General features: G+C 44.8%; 1 protein-coding gene across 1 annotated transcript in view; it reads right to left on the bottom strand.

Moving 5' to 3' along the window:
• Window positions 1-475: 475 nt before the first annotated feature.
• Window positions 476-26,582, bottom strand: part of LOC133969792 (polypeptide N-acetylgalactosaminyltransferase 10-like) — a gene marked incomplete at its 5' end in the record, with an annotated part of 28,395 nt that continues 2,288 nt past the window's right edge. The window contains 11 exons of the mRNA XM_062406491.1: window positions 476-600; window positions 1,061-1,294; window positions 1,879-2,028; window positions 2,618-2,734; window positions 3,473-3,694; window positions 5,494-5,601; window positions 9,016-9,133; window positions 12,109-12,292; window positions 13,435-13,620; window positions 22,907-23,073; window positions 25,190-25,328. Of these exons, the coding sequence (XP_062262475.1) occupies window positions 1,130-1,294; window positions 1,879-2,028; window positions 2,618-2,734; window positions 3,473-3,694; window positions 5,494-5,601; window positions 9,016-9,133; window positions 12,109-12,292; window positions 13,435-13,620; window positions 22,907-23,073; window positions 25,190-25,328 (1,556 nt within the window). The remainder of the gene's footprint in view (window positions 601-1,060; window positions 1,295-1,878; window positions 2,029-2,617; window positions 2,735-3,472; window positions 3,695-5,493; window positions 5,602-9,015; window positions 9,134-12,108; window positions 12,293-13,434; window positions 13,621-22,906; window positions 23,074-25,189; window positions 25,329-26,582) is intronic.

Here is a 26,582-nt window from a genome sequence, read left to right as displayed (position 1 = left end):
ATCGGCACTTAAGTCATTTTGTTGCTTTATTAGACGGTAGAAAAATACTTTCACTTTCAAAACGAGTCTGTACAAGATTGTTCCTGTGTAATAAAAGGAATATGTGATGAGCTCCTCGGTTTCCACAGAGTCACGTCTTTCCAGAAGTCTTCTGAAGCCACGAGTGAAAACACGGAGCAGGGAAAATCCCACCGTTCAATGTTCAAGGCAACAATAGAGAAAAAAGGCAAAAGACGATATCATCCATTAAATCCAGCAGAGTCTGTGTCCGTCAGATTCAAACCAGCAGTGAAAGAAAAGAGAGGTTTGTAAATCCCAGTGTTCCCACAGGACAGCTCAGGATCCACTGGTTCTCCCGTCCTGCAGAACAACACAACAGTTACTTCTACAGGAACATGAACTTCAGATGGGAACACAACGAGTTTCAGTGCTCAGCCGAGTGTTTCTTTTCTCTTACCTCCCCCCCCCCACCCCACAGGCTCCTGCTGTATTATTGGATTGGGGATGTGTGTGGTCCGAGCTCCGAGCCGGAGTCTGGATCACTGCTCCGCCACAGGGAATGTTTCTAAAGCAGCATCTTTTCATTTCTTCTGTTCTCGTCTGGAGGGAACACGGAGGAATCGTGAGTTCAGACAGTTTGTTCTCAGGACAGTTTGACGTCTATGTGTATTGAGGGCTTTTCTCTCAACTGGTTGATGAATATGTTCCCATAATAACTAATCTGACTCTTTCTATTGGCCCCTACTGAAGAAGTCAAAACATATATACAATAAAAAGGGAGGTGCAGGTGGGACCGATTTAATACTTTTAGACAATGATGGATATTGTATTAAAGAAGGTGAAAATATCTGGATTTTGCAATCTGTCACAGAGTTGTTGGAATTATCTCCTTATTGTTAATAATAGTCTCATCCTGGAGAACTCAACAACTCCAACATCTGTGATTATCTAGGATCCAGTTCAGGGCTGGATCCACCACCGGTCCTGAGCGGACAAACCAGTTCCCTCCACGTCTACAGAGCGACGCCGGGTGAGAGCTGCTCTACGTCGTGGTAGTCACCTGGTCAAAGCAGCTCTTTGCTCCCAGATCCTTTTCTTTGGAAGAGGCTTCATCTCAGCGCCGGTTCCCTCAGTTGGCGTCCTGGTTGAAGCGCTCCAGCACCGTGGCGTTGGTTCTCTCGAACAGCCACTGCTGGCTCGGCGAGGACGAGTCGCACGAGCTCATGAAGACGCGCCGCTCGTTGGGGCTGCTGTCGATGCAGCTGTTACTGACGGGGTGATACAGACTCTTGTCCTGGAGGAACGACACAAATACAAAAAACACAAAAACACAAAAACATCATGAGTCACGTGAAGTAACCGTTTGATTTGAGATTCATTTCCTTCCCAACTTGATTTGAGACCATATTGTTGTAACTGCTTCGAACATGTGCTCAGATTAAACTCGTATTTTTGTGCTGTTCTGAATCATTTCTAATTAAAATCAGGATTATTATTAGTAATTAGTTTAAGTCCTTGAAAAATCTTTGTCTGACCTCATTGTTCGCTGCATTTTTTTGTCTCAGTGATATTTTGTGTGGGACATCGGGAAATCTGGTGGAAACCAGTTTCTAAAGTCCATTTTCACAAAAAATACAAATTCTAATTAAATATGTGTCATGAGTTGTGCTGAGGTGTAAAGTTATAAATGAAGGGATTAGTTTTCTGTTTCCCAGCTTTGACCTTTAGAAGTTTCCTTCACACTATATAATAATTGTACAAAGGGCAAATTTGAAAATGTCTTTAAATCCAAAAAAAAGAAGAAGAAACTTTATTGTTCAGTTATAAAATAGTTCGACCTTCAAAAAAGACATAAAACGGAACTTTCCCGTGTGGTACCTTCCTGTAGCGCCACAGCTGGTTGCCCTTCATGCCGTGGCAGTCGTACAGGGTGACGGGGCTGTTGTGGGACACGGCGTCGAAGCAGACCTTCCTGGTGTGGATGGGGTCGCCCACCCGGATGTCCTCCCTCCAGCCGAAGGTCAACACCTGGAGGGAGACACATCGGGAAATAGGTTTCCACGCAATCAGTGTGAGTTGAAATACTGATGCTAGCTTGTTAGCTTAGCATGTTTAGCTTCAAGCTATCTGCTCAAGTCCACGTGTCTGGAAACGAGACGTGTTTCAAGCTGTGGATTTAAAACTGTCTTTTCACTTCAGATTTCCAAGAACCTCTGAAGCTATTTGGGGGGGGGGTTTCAATATCGGTTTTAGAAATTAGACAAAAAGGAAAAAATCCAAATGTGAGAGCATCATTAAAAGAATTTAACTGGATTCATCATCTTCGGGGTCATAAATATCTGTTTCGGATTTTATGGTGATAGAAGTAATATTTATTGAAATATTTCGCTCTGAGCCAAAGTGGTGGATCAACTGTTTGCCAGTCGAATTAAACCACTGAGCAGACTGAACCACTTTGGCTCCCGATGATCAGCCCATTACAGTAATTGCTCCGCGGCCGAACCAATAAGCATCAAACCATTAACATGCTCGTGTGGTGGTCCTGTCATGTTTGGTATCTGCAGTGTGGAGCTGCAGCAGGAAGCCGTGTCCCTGTGAATGACCTCTGAACTCTGACCTGTCCGTGACTCCAGCCCACTTCTCCTCGACTCTTCACACAGCTCTCCAGGCGGATGGGGCTCCCCGAGACAAAGTGCTTGATCTCCATGCACATGTCGCTGCCTACGTTTCGGATCTGGAGACAAGACACACGTGGAGACACATGGAGTCAAGAGGACAGATCCCTATGTGGTCAATCAATGCATAGATAACAAGACCTACTGATTTCAAATTAATTCTGTGAAAGTTCTGTTTTCTGTGCACTTTCCTTTTCGACCTCCTAACGGGTCATAGTCTGGTGCTCCAGGAGGAGCCGGGGAAATTTTGTCGGTAATAACAGAAGCTCAACACATTTTCATATTTCTTATATTGGATAAATTACATCAAATACATCTGTAAATTATCAAGCGTTTATTTGTCTTTAAAAAGGTGATTATAACAAGTTGCTAAATGAGACTTTCAATGTCATCACGGTGAATATTCATTATTTGCTATTCAGCCTTTGCAGCCTTGTTGTGGTACTTTTACTTCTGGAAACTACGTGAACCTGCAGAACAGTTTCTACAAGCTGCTGAACAAACTGCTTTTCATACATGAGCTGAAACTACATTACAACTTTGCTTTGGTACAAGGTTTTCTTTTTATTATTATTTGTTTTTCCTCTTAACGTTTGTGTCTAATGTTTTTCTTTCTATCTTAACTAAAGAGAAAGTAGAAGATCCCGATTAGTCGTGAGCAAACCTTAGATAATTGTTTTAGTGGTTGTTCAGTTGAGAGGAGCTTGTTAACTTGTTATCAGTTTACTTCATTCTCCCATTAACCAATCAGGATCAAACTTCTCCGGCTATATCTCAAATCTAAGATGTGCTCTCACCTCCCCCCAGGCAGCAGCAGGGGGCTCCACCGGCGGGTAGTGCTTGGGCAGGTCCCACGCCACCTCGCTCATGAACCACTTGAAGTTCTTGCAGTTGAGCCGGTTCCTCAGCTCTTTCTGTGCCGTCATGTCTCCGGCCGACAGGTGGCGGTACTCGGGCCGGCGCTGGTAGACGTACTCTGCATATTCATCCATCCACACCTCGGCCACACGCTTCAGGTTCTGAATCAAAACAAAAAGGAGTCTGTGGCATTTAGTTCTGGACTCTGACTCAGAATGATGCAACATGAGATGATCCCATCACTGGCAAATGTTCAAAACTTCACTGACAAAGAGAAACTTTGAAAAGTGATACAAAGAAAAATCTGTTCAAAGACCCAAGAGTTCACTTTCAGTAAATATGTGTCTGTATCTGCAGCGTCGGGCTGATCCAGTGAGATCAGCATTCCTCTGAAGTCCAGTTTAAATATTGTTGGTGGGAATAAAAAGGCAGAACAAAGGCCAGAGCCCTTCAGATGCATACTGAGTCAAACCGAGCCAAGTTACAGGCTGCGGCACGGCAGAGGCATACATAATAAATGGTGCTCGGCCTCACCCCTGATGATTTCGCACTTTTACACAACTTCCCTTTTCTGTGCAGGTACTTTGAAGAATACAAGGAACAAAGAAACTTCAGGTCAATCTGCTCAGCAGCTCCTGTGGAAGCTGTGACTCTGCAATCGGCTGCTGGTCTTTAGTGGGCCGGCGCTGAGCAGAATGTAAAGTGCTCTTCAACATGGAGGAGGAGGAGGAGGAGAGCTCTGCATGAAGGAGGTGGAGAACAAAGCCACTGCTGCATTCTGTCAGTGACCAGCTCCCACTGTAGGGTGATGTGCATGTATGTGCATGTTACATGTTTGCATGTATGTGCTCGTGTTTGTTTGTGAATCTGAGCTTCATCTGAGGATTCATTAATTCCCTTTTACACAAATTGTAAGTCTGTTTGGTGAAGTTCAGAGACAGATGTTGTTTTGACAGGTTGTGTGTGTTTGTGTGTGTGTGTGTGTGTGTGTGTGTGTGTGCGTGTGTGCGTCTGTTTGCATGGAAAAAAACATGTCCTGAGCTGAAATATATTTGGTTTCACATATTTCAGTCCTGCTCAAAGTAAATTTTCTGTTGTTTTTAATAAACAACAGTTAATTTAAAAGCTGAAAAGAACATTGTTGATGAGCTGTCGCTTTTTCTGAAAGAGTTGAATCTGATTCAGTTTAATTTCTTCTTGTTTGATCAGAACAATTAATGAGGTTTAAGAAATGAGAACAAAACAAAGAGATGGAGTAAATGTGAGAATAAAACAACTTTCAAAACAGCAGCCTCGATGGATTTTATAATATCAACATGAACCAGTTTGTTACATAGATATAAAGTAAAGACTATCTTGTAATCTGTCCCTCATGAGGTGTTTCTGCAGCTGATGAAGGTATTGATCCATTTCATTTTCTCAGTTGGCGTCACGTCCTCTTCACGTGTCAGTTGACTTTTCAACCAGTTTAACTTACAACACACTTTTACCACCCCTGGGGTTTGAAACCAGATGAAGGATTTTAGTCGATGGATCTGAAGTTATCGGAGAAACAAGCCGAGAAGACGTTGGCGGCAGCTCGGCCCCTCGGAGACGTCCTGTGTCAACCACATTGGAGAAACACTGATCTTCAACATGAAGCTGCTTTCTTCTGGGTTTTTATTGAATTTAATCATGTTAGTTTTGGAGAGGAGGAGAGTTCAGCTCCTACTAAAAACCTCCTGGATCAACACTGATGGAATCATAACCAGGAGACGCTGAGAAGACTCTCCTCTAGTTGTTTTGCTGGAGAACCTCTGATGGCAGGAAACTATAAATCGAGCAGTTCAGTAATTTAACTAATCAACTAATGCTGTCTGTCTTCTGCAAGTGATATTCACATAATCCATCTGCAGTGTGAACCCTCATTGGAGAATCCCTCAGTGTTCTGCTGTACTGTGTTTTATCATGACAGGATTACCTTTGCCAGGCTGATCCCTCCAGGGACCTTGTAGGGGACGTACTTCCTATAGATGTGTCCCACCCTGGAGCAGGGGATGTCCTCCATCCGTCCACCACACATCCACACCTGCAGGGACAGAGAGGGAGAGAGAGAGAGAGAGAAACCACTTTCATCAGCCGGATCATCTGTCTTTTCCACCAGAAACACAGAGCTGCTGAGAGGTGAAGGAAGAGGATGATGAGGGAGATGAGCAGGAGACGGACGGCTCAAGAGAAAGAGACATGAAGTGCAGCGGCTCTAACAGGCTTAAAAATCCCATGAGTCTCAGAGGAGAGGGGAGTGAAGGCCGAGGAAGAGGATATATAAAGATGAGATGTGCAGGAGGAAGAGGAGGAGGAGGAGGAGGAGGAGATGTCAAAGCCAGATTATGATATGATGGAGACCTGACTTCCCCTCAGGGTCAAATGAGAGAAAGAACGAGTCGCTGGGTTAAGTCACTGGTGCAGTTTTGCTTTCCAGGAAAACACGCCACACAGTCTGAATTTCCTCTTTTATTTCCACAATGAGGTTTCAATAGGTTCTAAGCGTCCTAATGTTCTCGTCTCAAGTTAAAACAAACCTTCCTTTTCAGCACTTCTGCTCATTTCCTCTGCCTTCGCTCGTCTATCTACCACAACACAGACATCCAGCCTGAGCTCCTCATTGTAATCCTCCGACTATAATGAATACTAGAGTGTTGATTCTTCTGCTCGGCTGGCAGTGTTGGAAATAAACCTTGAGACAGAGAGGGGAGACAATGAGGAGGAGGAAGGACTTAGAGAGGGAGGGCGAATAAACTGGAAGAAGGGGGTTTTGTTTTGGAGACAATAGCAAAATGAAAGAGGGGGAAATGAAAAGCTGGATTTGAACATGACAACAAACGAGGGAGGTAGAGACTGAGAGACGCTGCAGCCGATTTGCTGCTGTGGACCAGAGGCCTTGAACATGCAGATGGGATTCACTGGATGCTGTTTGAAGGTTGGAGGCAAGTTGAAGCTGAGGGGAGTTTCAGCTCGAGGGCAGAAATATAATGGATCATGAATTATGCACTTTTCAATATGACCTCATTGAGTTTCACACAGAGTTCAAGGGTGTAAAGGCAGCGGTCGACCGCTTGTCCATGACCGTGACCCCTGATGCAATTACAGAGAATGTAAAACGACCCGGGAAGGAAATCCAGAAGATACAGAGACATCAAGTCCATCGTAACGTTTGGTTCAAGAACCTTCTTAGGGTCAGGGTCCTTTCAAATATAGTGTAATTCTGTAGTGCTTTAAAGCAATTGATTAAAGTTGCCAATTATTTTACGTAACTTACAATCACGCTAATTTCTCTAAACGGACAAAGCTTAAAATAAGACAATTTAACAAGAAAAGTTTTTGACTCATCTTTTGAAATCAGTTCCCCAAAGACTGATAAAGTACGCTGGCTGAGAGAAGTTTCCATCACCACTGACGTGAAGCAGACTTCACTTACTTCACAAAGCATTGAACTGCAGCAGGTGCATCACTTCTTTGGTCAACTGCATATTATATAATAACAAGTTTTGGTGAAAAACAGAATTACCTGTAAAAGGGAGCTTCAGTGAATTGTTTGGACGAACTATTTACCTTCAGTAAAAACACTTCAAATTAAAAAACCAGAGCAGCTGATCCAACCCTTTGTTTCTCATTCCACTTGTATTTAAAACCTCTTCTCTCGTCCGGGTGGAGCTGGTTCACTGCTCCAGAGAATCGTGGGAGTCATTTCAAGCCCCAGCTCACAGGAGCTTCTCCTCCGTGACGAGCAGCGAGTTGACCGTCATCGTCCCGGCAGCTCGGCCTCTCAGGTCTGATTCACCTTCTACCAGCAACACCCCGACTCACACCACATGAGGATGAGGAGCAGGCGACACGGCTCACAGGGAGAAACTTCACAACACAACACCACACCACACTCCGGCTGACGAATCAATAAAACATATCGCTGCCAGACAAAATCCAGAATTGAATAAAGTGCAACAAAAACTTGAGAATAAATAAAACATTAACACACACACGGGTCAGGATTCAGTGCGGTGGGCATGTGTTTGTTTCAGCTACATGAATAATAACGACTCTAAGCAAAGGCTGCCAACAACAACACGTCCAGAACATGACTTTAATACTGACAGGGTCACTTCTGCCTCCCGACACAAACCGACCCCGCGCTCTTCCAAACAACCGATGGTTTATTTGTGTCGATGCTTCGTGATTCGACGACAACTCAGAAAGTTCAGCAAGAAATTCAGCATCTTGAACCATGAAGTTTGTTTTCTGAGGCAGGGAGAGGTGGTGTGATGGAAACAAGAAGCAGAGGGAGCCAGGGCAACATGATCCTGGAAACGGTGATGACACCCTGTTAGCCCTGTTAGTGAAGCCAAATTCGCCTCGGATTGCCCCCTAGTGGCCGGCTGCAGTACAGCTCATAAACACGTCCTCATCCGTGTCGGTGGACGGGACATGAGACAAACTAATCAGTTCTCAAAGTGTTAGGCAGAGACGCAGCGTCCATCTTTAAACCATCCATCCTTCTCTGTAATGTTTGCATTTAGAAAAGGTTCCTTCTCCCAGCTCCTTCCCAGTTAGCTCCCACTCTGAATAACTAAATGTGTGGCTGCATCCAGAGGTTTAATTATTCCTGCAGAGCCGCTCTGTCTCTGAGAGAATGAGTGAAGCTCCAACCTGCCGCAGCTAAATTAATAAAGAAGCCACAGTCGGATTCATGGCGTCATCTGTGCGTCAGATCATACCCCCCCCCCCCCCCCCTGTGGAGGTTGGAGGTTGTGACACTATCTCTCCCTGTGAGCTGGAATCACTCGATGTTCCCACAGCCACGTCACCAGGACGGAGCTTCAGATTAACTGTGCGGCTGAAAGCAGTGATTGTGTTTCACATGTCTGTGGGGGCAGCAGTTTGGTTGTTAGGATTAGAATGAAAGCCTGTTAATCTTCTCACCTCAGGAGACTGGCTGCCTGCACGCTATCAGCTAATGGGGATCTTAATAAAAAGGAACCAAATTGAATATCTGAGGGCATAGAGCAGACGTGTGGAGGCACAGCCAGACATGCACTGATGGCAAAGTTTAACGGTTTGATAATCTCGGCAAAAATAATAACCTCGGTTTGGGGATATTATCTCAGTAAGTACTTAAATAAAATGAAAAGCTTGAAAACAACATTAAAACATAAGAGCTTTTCACAGCAGGTTCGATAGAGAGGTCACGACTGAGGTCAAGGTTCCTTCCTTCGTTTCACACCGACAGCTTTAAATGTGAGAAACTCGCCTCTTTCACACGGATTCAAATAACACTCAAGTGCATATTGACACTTTAAACTCCAGGGTTAAGGACGAGGTGAACTTCTGCTTCACAGATTACAGTCATGCAATTATAGATGCTTCTGATGCATGATCCCAGATTGCACAATGAAATCAAATGAAATGGATAAACTGGATAAAATGAAGAGAAATCAAAGATTTGTACCTTGAAGGAGATCTCGTACTGTTCTCCTCCCCAGATCTCCAGCCCCGTGTCGTATCCTCCGAGCTCCCAGAACCACTTCCTGTCCACAGAGAAGAGTCCGCCTGCCATCACTGGAGACCTGCAGGACGCACATGGTCACAGTTCATACAGCAGCTGTCCTCCAAACCTCCACATCTACACACAAAGATCTTTTATTCTACTTTTCCTCCATTCAACACACAAAGAAAGAAGATGAAAGACATTTACATGTTCTCCATTCAAAGATTACAGCAGCAAACTAAATCAAAATCTTTCATCTCATCAGTTTATGAGACTGAAAAGGAAAAAGAGAAATCACCGGATTCATTATCAAGTGAAACGTCTGCAGCAGATTTTTTTTATTCGAGACGGAGACGATTACCGACTTCAAGGATATTGATCGGTGAAGCGTTTATGAACTTTATCCTTTAAAACTTTCTTCACATAATGTTTGCGTCATGAGAATGAATGTGATGTGTGCAAATTGGATTTTGTGAACTAAAGCTTATAAAAAAACTTAAAACTGAGGTGTGCTCTTAAGGTAACAGTGAAACACTTTAGTTTCCATAACGTTGTCGTATACTCGAGGTGAAATATTCAGGCATCGTACAATTCTAACAATGTATTGATTAAATATCTATTGCTGTGTTTGCTTGTAGTAAAAAAACGATAAAAGAACTGGTTAATCCTTACAACATATTTTGCAGGGGGAGGAACAAGATATGTTTTAATAAAAATAGTTATTAATCTGGTGATTTTGAGAAAAGAAAGAAAACTGGAAACTAGAGTTTTTAATTTGTACAACAGATTATCAGAAAACCTGTGATTCAGACGTTTGCATCTTGACGTGCATTCGCTCTGAGAAACGTCAGAAGCTTCCCCAGAGTTCAGTGCATGTCTGAAAGCTGCTGATCACATGATCCACCCAGTCCCCCCCAATTCAAATCAATATTCCCCTGATTGCAAACACTCGTAAATATCAGTCCACTAAAATATGCCACCGTCATCAAGAGCCGTGATTAGTTTCATTGATGATGTTCAATAAAATCAGCTGAATCTGCACCTTTGTCAAAATGTTCTTTGTTTGAATCTGAACGGGGGTGACACCATGGCCTCCTCTCTGGAGGTAACAAGCAGGTGAGCTGAGAGGCGTCTGTGTTCCTGTGTCTCTACAGACTCTCTCCAGCTGCCGTCCTCTGAGCAGAACCATGCAGCACCAATCAGCCTCCACAGATCTCACAGGTCAGCTGTGACCGGCTCGTTTGCTGCTGTCGATTGTAGCTGCTGCACACCTGAGGCATCTGAGACAATCTTTCTGTTCTGACTGATTGAGAGCCCCCCCCCCCACACACACACACCTCAGGCCAAACACAGCAAACACAGCAACAACAATCCAGAACAACAGAGGATGATGCATCTGTCCGAGAGGCAGCGAGCTCCCTTCAAAGGGACAAAGCTCCCATTAGAACCTGTGAGAGCCGTGCTCCTCTTCGTCTGTGCTCCTCTTCATCGCAGGTACAGCAGGCTGTCATGGTTACAGGCTCTCATCAGGTAGCGGTGGGCGGCCGGCGGCCAGCAGGAAGTCGGCCTCACCACAGTCGACCAGGAGGAGGATCAGTTACAGGGAGTCAGCAGTGAGAGTCACTCGGGGGCTTCACAGCCTCGTGAGCTCTGAGCACAGAGAGTCCAGTGGAGATGAGAGACGGGTTCCTGAGGCGTCCGTCTCCACCAAGGGGGGGGGGGGGGGGGACGATGGAATGAGATGAGCAGTGATCGCAAGAGACTCTGTTTTTGATTTTAATCTATTTCTACAAATCTCTATCCCTTTGTTTTTAATGATCTTGGATGTACAGGATTTATAATAAAGTAAAAACATGGGCAGTAATCCCCCCCCCCCCAGGCTTTTCAGATGTCGGGGAATAAACCTGATGTTTAAATCCCAAAGCTGCTGGACACGGGTTGAATTGATTTTTAACTTATGGACCTGGATCTGAGCAGGTCCCCAAAGAACCAAGACAATGTTGTGTGTCTGCACGTTGTTCTGTCCGTTTGCTGACAGGTTGTTATTCCCTCCGGACTGGAACCCAGATGTTTGCCTGTTTCCTGCTGGGTTTGTTTCCCCTGCACAGGAACAGCAGCTGCAGTCTCATGTCCCTGTTTCCACCACAGAGCTCCGAGTCCAGCACACAGTCAGTCACTGTGACGCAGAGGAAATACAAGCTTCTGTTTTCTCAACTGCTCGATACTCACAAGCTGAGAGGCTTTTACTGTGAAGTGTTTTACTTTGCTTTAGGTAAAAAAAAACTTTACTCTAAAAACACTGATTGATTGCAGAGACATGAATTTCATTACCGCCGGGACGCAGCGAGGCAAAGATGAAGCTGTGTGAATTTCAGCTTGTGTTGTGTTGCAGTAACACAACTCTGTGTGCAGCCTTAATTACCTTCAGAAATTACACTGCTGTCTGTTGAGCACGGAGGAAATCACATTCTAACTGGATTTTTAACACAGGTGTGTCTTTCTCACCTCAGGTGGAAGTAGCAGCCGACTCGTCATCATCAGACCGACCGACTGACGAAGAACAGATCAACACACAAGGCGACGAACATGGATTCATACAACTCGTGTCCGTCCTGATGCCGTCACGCTCAGACAGAGGTCGTCCAAGTGACAAAGTTCCTTCTCCTCAACACAACAGCCAACAAAACCTTCTGTCTTCAACTTACAACACAAGTTTGCCTTCGTGTTAAATGGAAGCTGACGGCAACAATTCCTTATTTAGCAACACAACGTGATGCAGCCTGTGCGTGGATTAGCAACAGGAAGTAGCATCAGATCCCAAAGTAGCATCATCTCAGTCAAAAGTCATCCTGACCTGACGTGTGTTGCTTTTCCAAACAGAATCAACTGGGCAGAGTGGGAAATGAAGCTAAATCAAACCCTGCTGGAGAACCATGGAACTGCAGACACACCATCTCCAACCAGAGAAGTTGATACGTGATGATGAGTCGTTCAGTGAAGCCTCAGAGAAGCTCAGCATGATTCATGGAAAACTGCTTCTGTGTCTCTACTCACTCGAAGGGTTCACTGGGCTCGTCGCTCTGCAGCTCGGGGGGGATGGGGATGCGTTTGTAGTACATCTCCCAGTCGAAGGCTCCTCGCATGGCGTCGCCCGCCTGCGTGTCGTAGCCGAAGTTGTCGTGGTCGATCACGTCGATCATCGGACACACGATGGTCTTCCTGTTCTGGGCGATTCGGTCTGAGAGACGGAGAGGAGGGAACATGTTCGGTGATTCATCCGGTGCAGAAAGGGTTAAATATTGAATCAACATATCCAGCAGTAAAGGATCAGGACGACAGAATGTGTGTGTTTGTGTGTGTGTGTGTTTTTGTGCGTTGTTCTTTTCTCACTGAGCCCTCAGTGCATGTCAGTAACACATCGACCTCTGCACAGAAGAGGTTGACGTGGGTCACTCAGAGGTAAAAGGCTTTCAGGAGGAAACTCACGACATTGTTGTTCTTTAATCTGGAATGCTCCTTGTGTTTAATTACTTTATATTTTAATACTTTATATCATGTCATTAAATCCTACACACTAAATCTTCAAAAAACTAAGTTTATTCTGAATAATCATCGGGAAACATCGGGAAAATATTGGGAAAAATATGGACAATTTGGTTGATTTGTTATGGCCGCTTCAATAATATTTAATTTCTTAAAGCGAGCTGTGTCTGGTTCTCGATCTATGACACAATATACGTTTCTGTGACAGAACGAATTCTGAATATCCACTGGAGGTCATTGAAGTGTGTGAGTGTTTTGTCCTCTTCACCTTTTAAATTGAATATCACAGTTTATTATAAACACGAGTGCCGCACATCAAACCAAACAAGTCGTAATATCGCTCGTCATTTGGTCGCGGCCTCCACATCGACTCCATTATGAATATCAAGGTGCGGCAGCAGCAGCAGCAGCAGGAGAGCGACACGTGTTCATACACAGACGTGTTCAGGGTAAACAGCTCCACATTAAGGTCACATGGGTCATAAGGCTCGTTGAGTAGTGTGTCTGTGCAGGATGGAGTCGTGCTGGGGAACAGCTCCACACCAGTCCTTAATGGAAAAATGGGAAATGGGAATGTGGGACTGGTGGTGAGCAGGTCCAGATATAAAAGAAGCACTCAGACTCCCAGCAGGTGTGTGTGTGTGTGTGTGTGTTTGTGTGTGTGTGTGTGTGAGAGAGAGGGAGATCATATATTTTCTATATGTGAGCCATTAGTTGTGTATTTGAGCAGCATCTTTGTGCATCTGTCTTTTGCTCTAGGTCTGTCCGTCCGTGTGTGTGTTTGTGTGTGTGTGTGGGGGGGATGCATGAGTGTGTGTGTGTGTGTGTGAGTCCTACCCAGCAGCGGCGGCAGCCAGTTGACATTAGCTTCGCAGTGAGAGTCCAGGAAGGTGATGACTTCTCCTTTAGCGGCCGCGGCCCCCAACAGGCGAGTCCTGATCAGCCCCTCCCTCTTCTTCGTCCGCAGGATTTGAACCTTGGGCACCCGGGACATGTAGTCCTCCAGCGGAGCCTTCAGGTGCTCTGCTCAGAGGTCAGGGAAGACGGAGGCAGATGATGAGTTTGGTAGATTGTGTCATTTTCCTCGAGCTGCTGTTTTCTGTTTCTCTCATCATGACACGTGTGTTTATTAACATAATATCTTCTTCCTCTTTATTTGAACAAAGAAGTTGTGTTTATTTTGTGTAGTATATGTATTTGTTGTGGTATTTACTCTATGTTAGTCACATTCCTAATATGTGAACACACACATGGGATTATTTTGTTTGCAGTCGTTGGAAAGACATGAAGCTTTTCCAGTGAATGCAATTCGTTGCAGCATCGACAGACGAACAGTTAGGGTTAGGGTTCACAGTGTAGAGCGAACACTGCTCTGGGATCAGCTGATGAACTGCAGACTACCCAGTGTTTCTAGCTTCTTTTCCAGATGCATGCTGGGAGCTGGGACAGACTCCAGCTGCCTGCTACCTGACACATGCTCAGCAGGTTTGAAAATTGCATGAAGGGCATTTTTATAAAAAAAGCTGCAAAAGTTTTCTCAGCTTCTGAATCAGAAAACAAAATGTCCTCAGATGACAGAATGAATAAAAGATAACGTGGAAGTTTAAACAGTTTAACTGAGGTGGACGATGAGCAGGAGCTGAAAACAACAACGATCCCATCCTGCTGCAGGACGAGTAAACAAAAGCTCCACAGCACATTTAAAGCTCTGTTGGATCTATCGTCAGGTGGATGCACTTCACTCTGTCAGACCACCATGGGCCCTGTCCCTGTGAGACTCCATCACTCCATTGACTGTTTGTTTGTTTGTTGGTCTGCAGGATGGAAGGATGGGACACGGGGCAGGAAAGGGAAGGAAGCGTGTGTGCACTGATGGTTGCATCACTTCACAAGTCTCTCTGAATAGTGGCGGACACTGATTCTCTCTCTCAGCCTCAGTTTGAAACCAGCATCCACTCTTCTGTAGCAGATCTCTCCTCCACCTGAACCTCGAGCTGCGTGTGAGTGATGCACGTTACAGCCGTCACTCTCTTTTATTATATCTCTGGCCGTCTTCTTCATCACTTCCTCACTTCCTCACTTCATCAAGTACTAATCGCTTTGTCGCTGCTCTCCCAGCGAGCGCACAGGTTTGGTCTCTTGGATCTTGAAGGTCGGCCATATTCACGTTCTGCTGTGGTGTTTATTGTGTTTGGTGGCGGCCCGACCTATACGCTGTAAAGCTTGACATTGCAACATGGGCGGGGGGGGGGGGGGGGCGGGGCTCTGTGAGGTCAGCATCAAACTGTGAGGAAGCGGCGAGCTGTCCTCCTCGTCCACCGCCGCGATAAATCAACTCATTAACATGTGAGCGCTACGAGGCTCGTTCTGCACGAAGCAGATCTCAGATCATCCTGTTAATGACGGGCAGCGAGGCAGAATGAATCAACGAGCATTTCCCCCCCCCGTGCGTGGAAAGAGCCTGTGTGGGGGGGAAGCAAGGCAGAGAGAGATCAGAGGGTTCCATTATGATTGGTTCATTTTACACTGAATAAATGTGAATACAGCTCACACTGTTTACCAGAAAGCAAGGAGGCAATTAATCATGCTAATGAGCGCGGGCTGATGTCGGCAAACACATTAGTCTTTATTAGAATGTGAAGCCGAGGAGATCCGGGGGGGGGGGGGGGCTGCGGTGTCACGGATGTCGAGGTCGTTTCACAGCGTGGAGCCGAGGAATGAACGAGTCAGACTCCGGGCTGATGATGAATCCAGGCCAGTGGTCCACCAGAGACTCCACCTGGTCCCGGCTGCACCGACCAGCTCCGGTGGACCGAGAGCGGCCGACGCCTCTTTCATCTGCTCACGGGGGGGGGGGATCAGCTTAGCGGTTAGCAGATGAAAGGCTCGGCGGTCGGCCTCAGGCTCCTGTCAAAGTGTCTGTGCACATTTAAAACGCCATTGATTCAAATGTACGTGTGCCACGCTCGTCTCAGTTCGACGGGTAGGGAACTGCACCTGAGAGAGTGAAGGAGGCTGGTTCCCCCCCCCCCCCCCCCCCATCATGGTACACTAGCATTGACTTGTAATATATCAACATTAACACAAACGATTGAGCTCAATCAAGTCGTCTCTGAAAGGAAACCATGTCTGCAGAATGAATTCACGTACTAAATCACAAACCCTTAATAACTTCCAAATGGAACCAGAGTGGAAAAATGAAGGATAATGGTTTTTAGGTTCAGGCTGGTGTGAATATGATAGTAGAAGGATTTGGTCATAATCCTGGATGGTTCATCTTTGTGGTTATACAAGAACAAGCAACAGATTCCTTTGGAGCAGAGTCTTAATATTTATATATTAAATGTGTTAAAGCCAAAATGTGGAAATAAATCAATTGAAAAATGATGAGTTTTTACAAAACTAAAAATGGATCCAGTCTAATATTGGATTCTTCCATTGTATCCCTCCATGAAATCATGGAAATCAGTTCAGTAGTTTGATCATGATTCTGCAATAACTATATCAGACAGAGAGAAAAGTCAATAAAACCACAGCCTCCTCTGTGGAGCTATAATTCAAACTCAAATATTAATTTTCACATTCAAAAGGTCGAAAGCTCCAAAGCAAATTAAAGTTTGTTGTAATTGGACCTTCGAGGCTAAATTATGTTTTTCCAAAGATTGAGTCCTTGATGTTATTGGGACTTTTAGACGCTGGAATAAAACCTGCCTTCATTATTTTAACTATGATTCAACACAAAAATTAATATTCCAATCCATTAACAGCTTTGCATATAAATACATTGGAAATTTATGGAGAAAAACTTGATTTAAAAAAGTTAAATCTGCATCATTCAATGATTCAATTGATGTCAACTAGAAAAGAGCTCCCGGTGAAAGTGTGGTTCCTGCATTACATCAACACAAATACACAATAAACACACTTTCTCCCCAAACACCAGCAGCCAATCAGCCGTGAGTCATTTAATAAAACTCAATTAGCTGTGAGACGGAGCTGATCCAACATGGCCGACGGAGCTGTGTTTACATGGAGGTCGATTAATCCCATGATGCTTTGCACCAGTGAAGACTCGGGCTGCTCACTTTCCCTCTGCAGAATATTCCAGTTCCCTCGTGAACTCTATTACACTCTGTCAATTTCTTTTTTCCATGAGCCGGCCTCATTTCTTCTTCCACCATCATTTACATAAAAAAACCTGTTTATGGAGGAATTGACTGAGGCTGTTGTGGGACAGGAAGTAGAAGGACTTTAAAGAGATGCATGAAACAGCGATGATGCATTGATTCAGCAAACCTGCTTATTAACTTAGAATCCATCCCACTGGCAGATCTCTCCTCCATCTTCACTGTGACGCGCTGCATGTGAGAGTTCTGCTCTTAACTCTTCACACAGAGTTTAAATCTCCTCCTCTTAAAACCCAATATCTACTGGGGAAAGATATTAAGATATTTATGTGTAATTTATGTATTATTATATCTGCAAATCAACAAATTCCTACAACTTGTAGAAAGTTATTTCATACGACTGGACTAACGATCTTGATATGATTGGAACTAAGTTTAACAAAACAATATCAAATACAAATAGAAAGAGAGTTTAGAGACTGTAGGTTTAACTTTTAAATGAATAATCATTTATGCAAAATGCTTTTCTTCAACAACACCAGCATCTGTTCTTCATCTTCATCTTAACACATGTATCCTGGTGTATTTCTGCTCCTTTCATCCGACCCACTGCACCAGAACTGATGATTAACATCCTGACTCACAAAACTCCACAGAAACACAAGGAGGTAGAATGGAGGAAATATAAAAGTTTGAATTATCTCTTTTATTAAATAGATGTTCATGAACATTTATCTTTGAATATGTTTCTGCTTTAAATTCACTGTAATATAATAAATGTTTTACTGAATAACTTTTTAGGGTTAAGGATAATAAAATGATTAAAAGGACCAAACAGCTGAGGAATGTAAATGATGAATTTGCAGCTTCTCGAGTCTCGTGAACACATTTTTCAAGGTTATGACTCAACGCTGAGGCCAAATCTCCATCCTGGACCAGAGCAAGGAGCCAGTGGACGTGACTCATCTGATCGCCTCCTCTCAGGACCACGTGGGAATCGATCAGTTCCCACTGATGAGTCCACGTCTCCGAATGGCAACACTCAATTAGCTCCTTTTGTCCTCTGTCGTCCGTCTCCCTCTCAACCTCCCTCTTCATATCGCTCTCTCCCTCGTCTCTGTCACACTTCACTGAGCACCATTACCCCATTATCTCCCCCCCACACACATATACACAGACAGACACACACAAACACACACAAACACACACACACACAGACACAGACAGACAGACACTCACAAACACACACACATGCTGGCATGAATGAATAAACATGCTGAACTTTGATCAGCCGTTCTGCATTGCTCTCCCTCTCCCTCCCTCTCCCTCTCTATCTCTCCCCATCTCTCTCTCTCTCTCTCTCTCTCTCTCTCTCTCTCTCTCTCTCTCTCTCTCTCTCTCTCTCTCTCTCCCCCTCCCTCCCCCCCTCACCTCTCCTTCAGGCAGATGGCGAAGCTGCCGGCGTTGATAAGACTTTTCAAAGTAGCTGCTCTCTGCTGACAGCAGCTTTTCTCAGGCAGCCAAAGCAACTCAATAATTAATAAAACCGTCCAGAAGTGTAATCAGTTCATTAAGTGGCCGAGCCGACGTCAAGCCAAACTTTCAGAATCTATTAGACGGAGTGCCGTGTAATTAACTGAGCACGTTGATGCTCCCCAGAGGACGAACCCTCGATTTACAGATTTCCTCCGGTGCACAAAAGGCCTTTCCATGAACATCACCTCTTACATCTCAGGCAACACCAATTGAATGATCAATCTGCCAGTGGCAGGTTTCCATCACAGAGGAGCTGATGGTGCAGTGTGGCAGCGCCGCAGTCCCACAGAGTAAATCTACAAGCTCTGCTGCCGGCTGTGATTACACGACACAAGTTATAAAATGAATAAATGAAAATGAATGTGTTGTGTGTTCGAGAGCAGAACAACACAACAGGACTCCGTTTTACAGGCTGCACCGGATTCTAACGCCCGGGGCCGAGCTGCTCTCTGTATGTCACCGTCGCAGTAATAAAGAAGGAGGAGATCAGCTTCTCTCAGCATCTTCTGGCTGGTTGAGAAAGTAAATATAGGTCCAGTGCCAAAGTGTCGGGGAAACGGCCAGAATCTCCCCCATTAGCTTTCACTAAACTAAGAGGAAAAAACTCTAAATGCTTAAATGAGTCATGTTTATACTTGATGGAGCTACAGTGTAAGTTAATTGAGAATAGGATTCCTTTATATCACAGGTTGACAGGTTCCAGGTCAGTGCAGTGGGACCAGCAGCAGATGTGAGGTTTGACCCAATGAGACCTTGATCGAATCCCAAGAAATCCTGATTTGTTGGAACATGTAAGACTCCAGCAGGTTCCACTGAGCAGCACAGACACTCTAATGTTCATGGCTCCCTCTCCTCGTCTCCTAATAACACACTTTCCTCCTCCATGCCAGGGGTGGGGGGGGGGGGGAGCGAGGAGGCAGCTTTTCTGCTCTTTTCAGTTTCTGCAAGTGACAAGTCACAGCTACTTTCTCGGCCCCGTCTGGCCATAAATCCGTGAAATGACTCGGGCTCCACTGGCAGAATCCATCGCTCACGCTCAGCCGCAAATGCTGAAGCTGCCAGACACACATGTGACCGTTTACCCAGCAGAGAGGGAGCAGGGGGGGCGGGGGGGTGATGGAATCACTGCAGCCGAGCTACACAGGGGTAGAATCGGGTCAAATTAATATAAACTTAATGCAGCATCCGTGCTGTTGAACCTCTAATGATGAAGTCACGATGTTACCATTGAACCTCAACCTGCTTGTAGGAGGTGAAGAGCTGACATGAGGAGGACAGACAGACTACAGACAGAAAGGCACAGACCTTCATTCGGATTCAAACCCTGACACTTCTCGTCCATTCACCATTTCACCACAAAGAGGAAATGTGAAACCATGGAGATGTTTTTTTTTTCTTCTCCAGCTCAGTTGGATTTATATATAAAACCATATTAGTGGTTTTCTTTATATTGTGATATCGAATCTGAGAATATTGAATTTTACATATCTGTGCTTTAATATAAGATCTTGTGTAATTTCTTCTGCTGAGCGGTGAAGAAACGAGAAATGAGAAGGCTCTGACAGAAACACTCGCTCACTCGGTGTCACGCTCGGTCGCTGGCTGTAAGTCAGAGCTGCTGATGTGGAGGAGGGCGAGAGATAAACTGAGAGAGAGAGAGGCCAAACGCTGGGCCTCTCTCTCTCTCTCTCTCTCTCTCTCTCCCTCTCTCTCTCTCTCTCTCTCTCACCTGTAATTAAACAAGATATGAACTGTTCTTACATCTCCAACTATTAACTATTAACTATGTATATTGTATGTCACACTTTCAGCTGTTCTATTCTAACTATAACATTTCTTCCACATTGCAACACATCTGAAGTTTAGATATATTTTAAATCCTGACCTCAGACCTTGATGTGTATTAACTCAGCAGCTTGATAAGAGAACGAGGCTGACGTGTGAAATGAGTTTAATTTCCTCCGACACTGGAGGGGTCCTCTAACGGGCGCATTAATAAAACTGCAGGTCATTCTGTTAATTACAACATGTGTAATGTGACGCCCCCTCACAGGCCGACCTCACAGTTTTGGGGGGAGAAACTGTCTCATCGTGATTCATTGTGCTTCAAGAGAACTGTTCCAGGGTCTGGTGAATAATGAAGTGTTATAAATATAACAGTAAAAAAGACTTCGGGCTCCACGGCTGCTGTTTAACGGAGAACAGGTAATTCAGCGTCAGCAGAAGTGACTGGGAGGGTTTCCCACCACCTGTGTGTGTGTCTGTGTGTGTGTTTGTGTGTGTGTGTGTGTGTGTGTGTGTGTGTTTGTTTGTGTGGCCACCTAGTTTTGATCGATGCATTTTAATTACATTCTTCAAAAAACTGTGAACTGGATGTAAAGTATTTAAACTGTATTTACTCCACTTTGACCACATGGAGTAAAATATACATCGTAATATTATTGTTATGATTCAAAACGTGGTTATTATCATATATTCTTTATTATTCTAGTCTAAAAACCTAAATCTGAAAAGGAGGAGAGAGTCGGACATTCCTCTTGAAGTTCACATGTGGATCGTTTGTCTCTCACCATCACAGACCATTAAAGAGCGTCTTGGTGAATTAGTGTGTGACCCACAAACGAGGAACCACAGTGTTGAACACACTTTATGATTAATGACTTTCTCCTCTCCTCTCTCACACTCTCCCCCACTGATCCATTATGCAGGGGTTCAAAGCCCAGCATTGATTTGTGGAACATTCTGTGGAGGGATTATTGTCTGCAGCATTGTTACAGCAGCTCCTGGAACCACAGAGCAGAACCGATTGAAGTTCACTTTGTCCTTGTGTCTCTTAAGCCTTAATTACAGCCCGACTCATTTCTTATCAAAGGCCGGTGATGGTGAGAGGGAGCATGAGAGCGGCCGGCCTGCAGAGGTTAAACCTCCTCCTGCAGCTCATGCTCCTCCTGCAGCTCCTCCTGCAGCTCATGCTCCTCCTGCAGCTCCTCCTGCTGCTCCTCCTTCCTCCTGACAACAGAGGGACCAGAACCAAACAGGTTCCAGGTTCAGGGACCAGTTCTGTGCTTCCTGCCCACAGGGATCTGGTGGTGGTGGGTTTAAAATCCTCTTTGTCTGAATCTTTATGTGAAATTATAATTATTATGGTTTGACATGAATAACCTCTGCCTCCACGTGTATGCCCAACAACAGCCACTTTTTTACCCCTTCAAATAAAACTATATTTCTGCACATTTAAATATGATAAGAGGATGATGGTGTCACTGGTAATGTTCACTGTAATTACAGCAACATTAATATGTGTGGGTGTGCGAGGCCTCCAAGTTCAAGTTGATATTGTAGCAGATCCTGAAATAATGAAAAGTCAACGCTGAATCGAGAAATGGGATTTATATCGGTTTGCATCATCCCTGGAAAGACCAGACTTTTGGACCAATCGCAGGAAGTAGAGACAGCATTAAACAGTAGAAGAAGAAAAGAAGAAGAAAAGAAGAGGAAGAAGAAGAAGAAGAGGAAGCAGATGCAGTCTTCACCAAATACTTTAGTCTCCAAATTACAACGTGAAACCAAAACTAACAGATGAGATGGAACTATGGAGCAAACATGAAGCTTCAGGTCAGTGAAGGACATTAGTGTGTAACTTTAACACACTTCACACACTTCACACACTTCACACACTTCACACACTTCACACACTTCACGTCAGAGCTTCCTGGTTTGATCGGTGTGAAGCTTTCGACTCGGGCAGAGAAAAGTCTCATTACATGGAGACGAGAGGTAAACACACCCGTCAACCAGGGACTGTGACAAAGAGCTCGAATTAACAAGGAACTGAACACTGTCTTCTTCACGTAGCTGCTGACGGAGGAGAGCGGAAACAACACACACACATACACAACCACACAACGAAGGCAGAGACACACAAACAAATCCACACATACGCTGAAGCAGAGACGCTTTGTTTTCAGATGTTATTACACTGTCATCACTCTAGTGGAAAGAGGGCGGACATCTTGAAACGACCAATTACTGACGCCCCCAGTTACAAAGAGGCACGAGCTGCTGGAGCTGCTGATTGTGTTTCACTTTGCAGGGTTTGTTTTCTGTCTCTGTCCAAACTGTGAGATCTGAAAACCAATTTAAACTACACAATATAAAAGAGAGATATTGTTGGAATATAGAATCAAGCCCCCCCCCCCTCTCTGCAAACACAAATGTTCATTCTGCTGCATTGTTTCAGGAGAGGAATTCAGTGAAGATCATTATTTTGATAACTTTGGTTTTAAATGAGTTATTTGAAGATATGAGAACTTCATGATTGACAGCTGAGACTGACTCGTGATTGGTCGAGGGTGTGCGTCAGCCGGACCTCTATACCGCGGCTTCTTTACACGACCAACACTGTGCAGATCCCTCTGGCTTTAATATAAATATTAAATCATATTAAAACATCATTTCCAGATGAGTGGGAGAAGTGGAGACATTTGGAAAAATTAATTAAAAAAATTGGTTGATAAGCTTAACGGACAAATACATTCACAAGAATCAGGTGCAAACACCAAACACTGCTGTCTCCTCTGAGGAGGTGTGTGTTTCTCATCAGTGTGTGTGTGTTTGTGTGTGTCAGTGTGTGTGTGTGTCTGTACCTTTGTCGCTGAAGTCGTCCACCAGGATGATCTCTGCGATGAGCTGTGGAGGCGAGCGGTTCAGGATGCTGTGAACCGTCCTCAGCAGCGAGGACCAGCCCTCGTTGTGGAACGGGATGATGATGCTGGTGTTGGAAAGCTTCTCTGCGTACAGCTTCTGTTTGCAGCTACACACACACAGACACACACACACACACAATGAATGTAGTAGTTGGAGGTTGTCGTTTTACAATCCTGTCATTGCTTTTGTGATGAGACAGAAGCTCTCATTCTCTCCCCCTGATCCAGCAGCTGTTCTCCTGCTCACTGCTCTGATGGACTGAGGCTCTCCTCCAGGTGCAATCTTCTTCCTCCAAATCACTTTTCAATCCTTTTTCTATCATTTGTCGTTTCAGTGGAAATTGCATTTGTTCACATCTCAGAGAGAGAATATGGAAAAGCTATTTCTACGGGACTCCGTTTGATACACACATGGGCTTAGTGTGGATTTTGACAAATGTATAATATGAGAAAAACAAGACAGTGACGTTAAAACTGGAAAAAAGCTATTTTTCTGGTTCTATTTGCTTTAAAAATATTGAATTTGTCTGTGAAATAAGCAGAAATGTGATAAACACCTGAACTGAGTGTAAGACCATCTCAGTTTGACCTTTAGTGATGTGAAGTCCTTCAGGCAGGCGGCTGATTGCAGCTCAGCTCTCACACGTTCCTCCTGCATCTGGAACAGCTCTAATGTTATTATGTGCAGCACATGCAGCTGTTATCGGCGCTCGGAGGTCGAGCGTCAGCGATCGTGTCCCTCGCTCTCGTCTCAGCGAGCGGGGGGGCCCCTGCAGAGGAGCTAATCAGGGGAAGAGAGTCCTGTTCCCTCACTGATGGAGAGAGAGAGAGAGTGTGTAGTGGACTGTGTCAGTCGATCAATGTCCGTGTTGAACATCAGCCTCCGTGTTATTCATTCAAATATGAGCGCAGGCCGACAGGCGGGCCCGGTGATTGACAGGCGGTCGACCGGCGAATCTTAACAAACCCGGTCCGAGTCCCTCGGGGGACGGAGGTGAGTGTGTGTGCGCTTCAATTAAATTTCATCAGCGTGCAGAAATCGAATGTGTCAGTCGCAGGTCGGGGGAACCGGCAGCCTCCGAGGCACGGACAACACGCCAATCACCAGGAGCCAGACGCTGCGGGGGGGGGCGGGGGGCAAGCGGGGAGGAGGAGGTGGTGTGGGGGGGCAGCGACCGGGTCACCAGGAGAGAGCGACGAGTGTCTGACGTGACGTGTCGCTGTCTGCGAGGTCGTCTACAGTTCTCCAGGTTTTTCTCACCTGCTCACATCCTCCATATCAGGCCTTTGTATTAAAAGGACTTGGTCTCAAAACATTCAAATAGTCAGTGTTTGGTTCAGATCAGTATTTAGAGACCTGGCAGAAGTTTAACTTGACGTCTGGTAATGGAGAATTCAGACTTTTTACATCGGACCTAACTAGACACGTTCTGATATCGATACCAGAACTGGAAGTGCCTGAGGAAGTTTGCAAATCTGTGATACTGATCTGTTGAGAGAGCGATAATCTTTTCCTGGATATCTCTTCTTTATCAGCCGTTGCATTAACACTAAGCGCAGGTCTACTATCACACTTTGCATATGATTTATTTATCTGAATGGACTTGTATCACAGGAATTGGAACTTGTTAGGACACAATTGTCCTCGGAGCAGCTCAGTCACGTTCACGTATCAGTGCTGGACATGTGCATGAATAGATTTCAGAAGAAGTTCAAGCACCGTCTAGCTTCTTAGCACAAATGTCCAAAAACCAGGATTCATATCTTCATGTATTTGTAAGAGTTGTGTTTGGAGCTGAGTTGCAGGTCTGCATCAGAAGCTCATCTGGTGTCTCAGTGGTGAAGACATGTTTATTCTGAGAACACGGACGTGTGGAGAGAAGCACGAGGAGGACGAGGAGGTTCTGCTTTCATTACACAACAAACCTCCTGAGGGAAAAATCGTTCAAAGCTGCTTTCCTCTGTGAAAGATGAGGGAGGGTCGAGTTGTTGTGAGGCAACAGAGGAGGTGTGATTAAAGGCCTCTCACTGATGCATTCTGGGAAAGAGAGGGAGCGCACGGGTCGATGTCTGGACAGGTTCTGGATTCTGTCATGTTGGAAATATCACGTTTTGTTTCCAGATGCAGCTGAGGCCTCTGAGCCAAACATGTTGTCGAGACATTACTATACAGCTAAACTTTAACAACACACACACACACACACAGACACACACAGGACTCACTTTGAGGAGCGGATGTCTGGGAGCGAGCGGTTCAGGGAGATCCGGTCGCTGACGTAGATGTTGAAGCCGTTTTCTCTGTAGGCCTGGTCCACCTGGTCGGTCTCTGACAGAGGGAACGGTTTCCCCTGCTCCCCGTTACCTGCAGCACACACACACACACACACAGACACACACACAGTCACACACAATCCCACACGCACAAACGGAATTAATATAAATTCCTATATCGATTCGTACATCAACACCTTGGTTGTCGTATTTCCTACTTTTTCATTCATACTTTACATATCCACTAGATTCTCTTTCTCTCCTGTTCCTCTCTCTGATGAGTTTCTACTGTTTATAGACGACACTGATTTATTACAAGAAGATTTTAAGTGAAAAATTCATCACAAAACGAGTAAAATCTGAAAATAATCACTTTTAAGAAGCTGCTGGGAGGGAGGAGTCAGAAACAACCAATTGCTTCCATTCAATACATAATTTCCTGATGATTAATTGGTTGATTCATTAATTGGAGAATCATATTTACGGTTTCACAACTGGAGCACAAAGCTCATCACTCGCTGACAACCGGTTCCCAAACAGTGACTTTATGAAATCTGAGCTCATTTCAGGAGTGCATCAAATTACACTGAGCTGCATGTTTCATTAGCCGCTCATCAATGCTCTCCACAGACACACACACACACACTCCTGCACGGAGGCTGATCTGGAGTCAGTCCCATTAGGCGGAGACGATCTGTCGCTGCTCCTGAAGCTAACGACTGTGGAAAATAACTCGTCAGGTTAAACCTCATTTCAGAGAGAAGCTCCTCAACGAGCTCTTTTCTTCTGCTTCGTCTTTCAGGCAAAAGTCCGAGAATCATTTAGAAAAATTCACTTTCAGATTATTTCCCCTCTCAGTCAAGTTTCATTCCGGGTGAATCACTTTTGTTATCTTTCATTTTCATGTTGTTTTGCTGTCGGACTGAACCACGACTCGCTGACAGCTCCTGCAAATGATCTGTCACTTCTCTGGAATCACACAAGATGCTTCAGTCTGGTGCTTTCACAAATATCCACTCAAACTTCTGATGGTTTACTTAATTAGATTTTTATCGGTGAGATTTTTTAAGTTGAAGCACGTCTGTGAGTTTTTGCAGTTTTGTTAGTTCAGGGACATCAGCCTCTCTCTCTCTAAACTCTTTTATTTTATTTTGAAGGCAGTAAGAACAGTTTGTCAGCTTCTCTCTGTGAGTAAATATCATTTCAAATCCCTCGTTACCATCAGACGTGTGGATTCAGTCATATATCTCAATAACCTCTGCACTCTTCTCTGCCACATTTCACACTTCGGTTTATTACGTTTTAACGCCAGGTTCTGTTTTTCATTTGTCTTCCTTTATCCTTT

Source organism: Platichthys flesus, chromosome 15, assembly GCF_949316205.1.
Source record: "Platichthys flesus chromosome 15, fPlaFle2.1, whole genome shotgun sequence".
In the NCBI taxonomy this organism is placed as follows: Eukaryota; Metazoa; Chordata; class Actinopteri; order Pleuronectiformes; family Pleuronectidae; genus Platichthys; species Platichthys flesus.
Note: the sequence above shows the minus strand (reverse complement) of the source record. Positions and strands in the feature narration are given on the sequence as shown.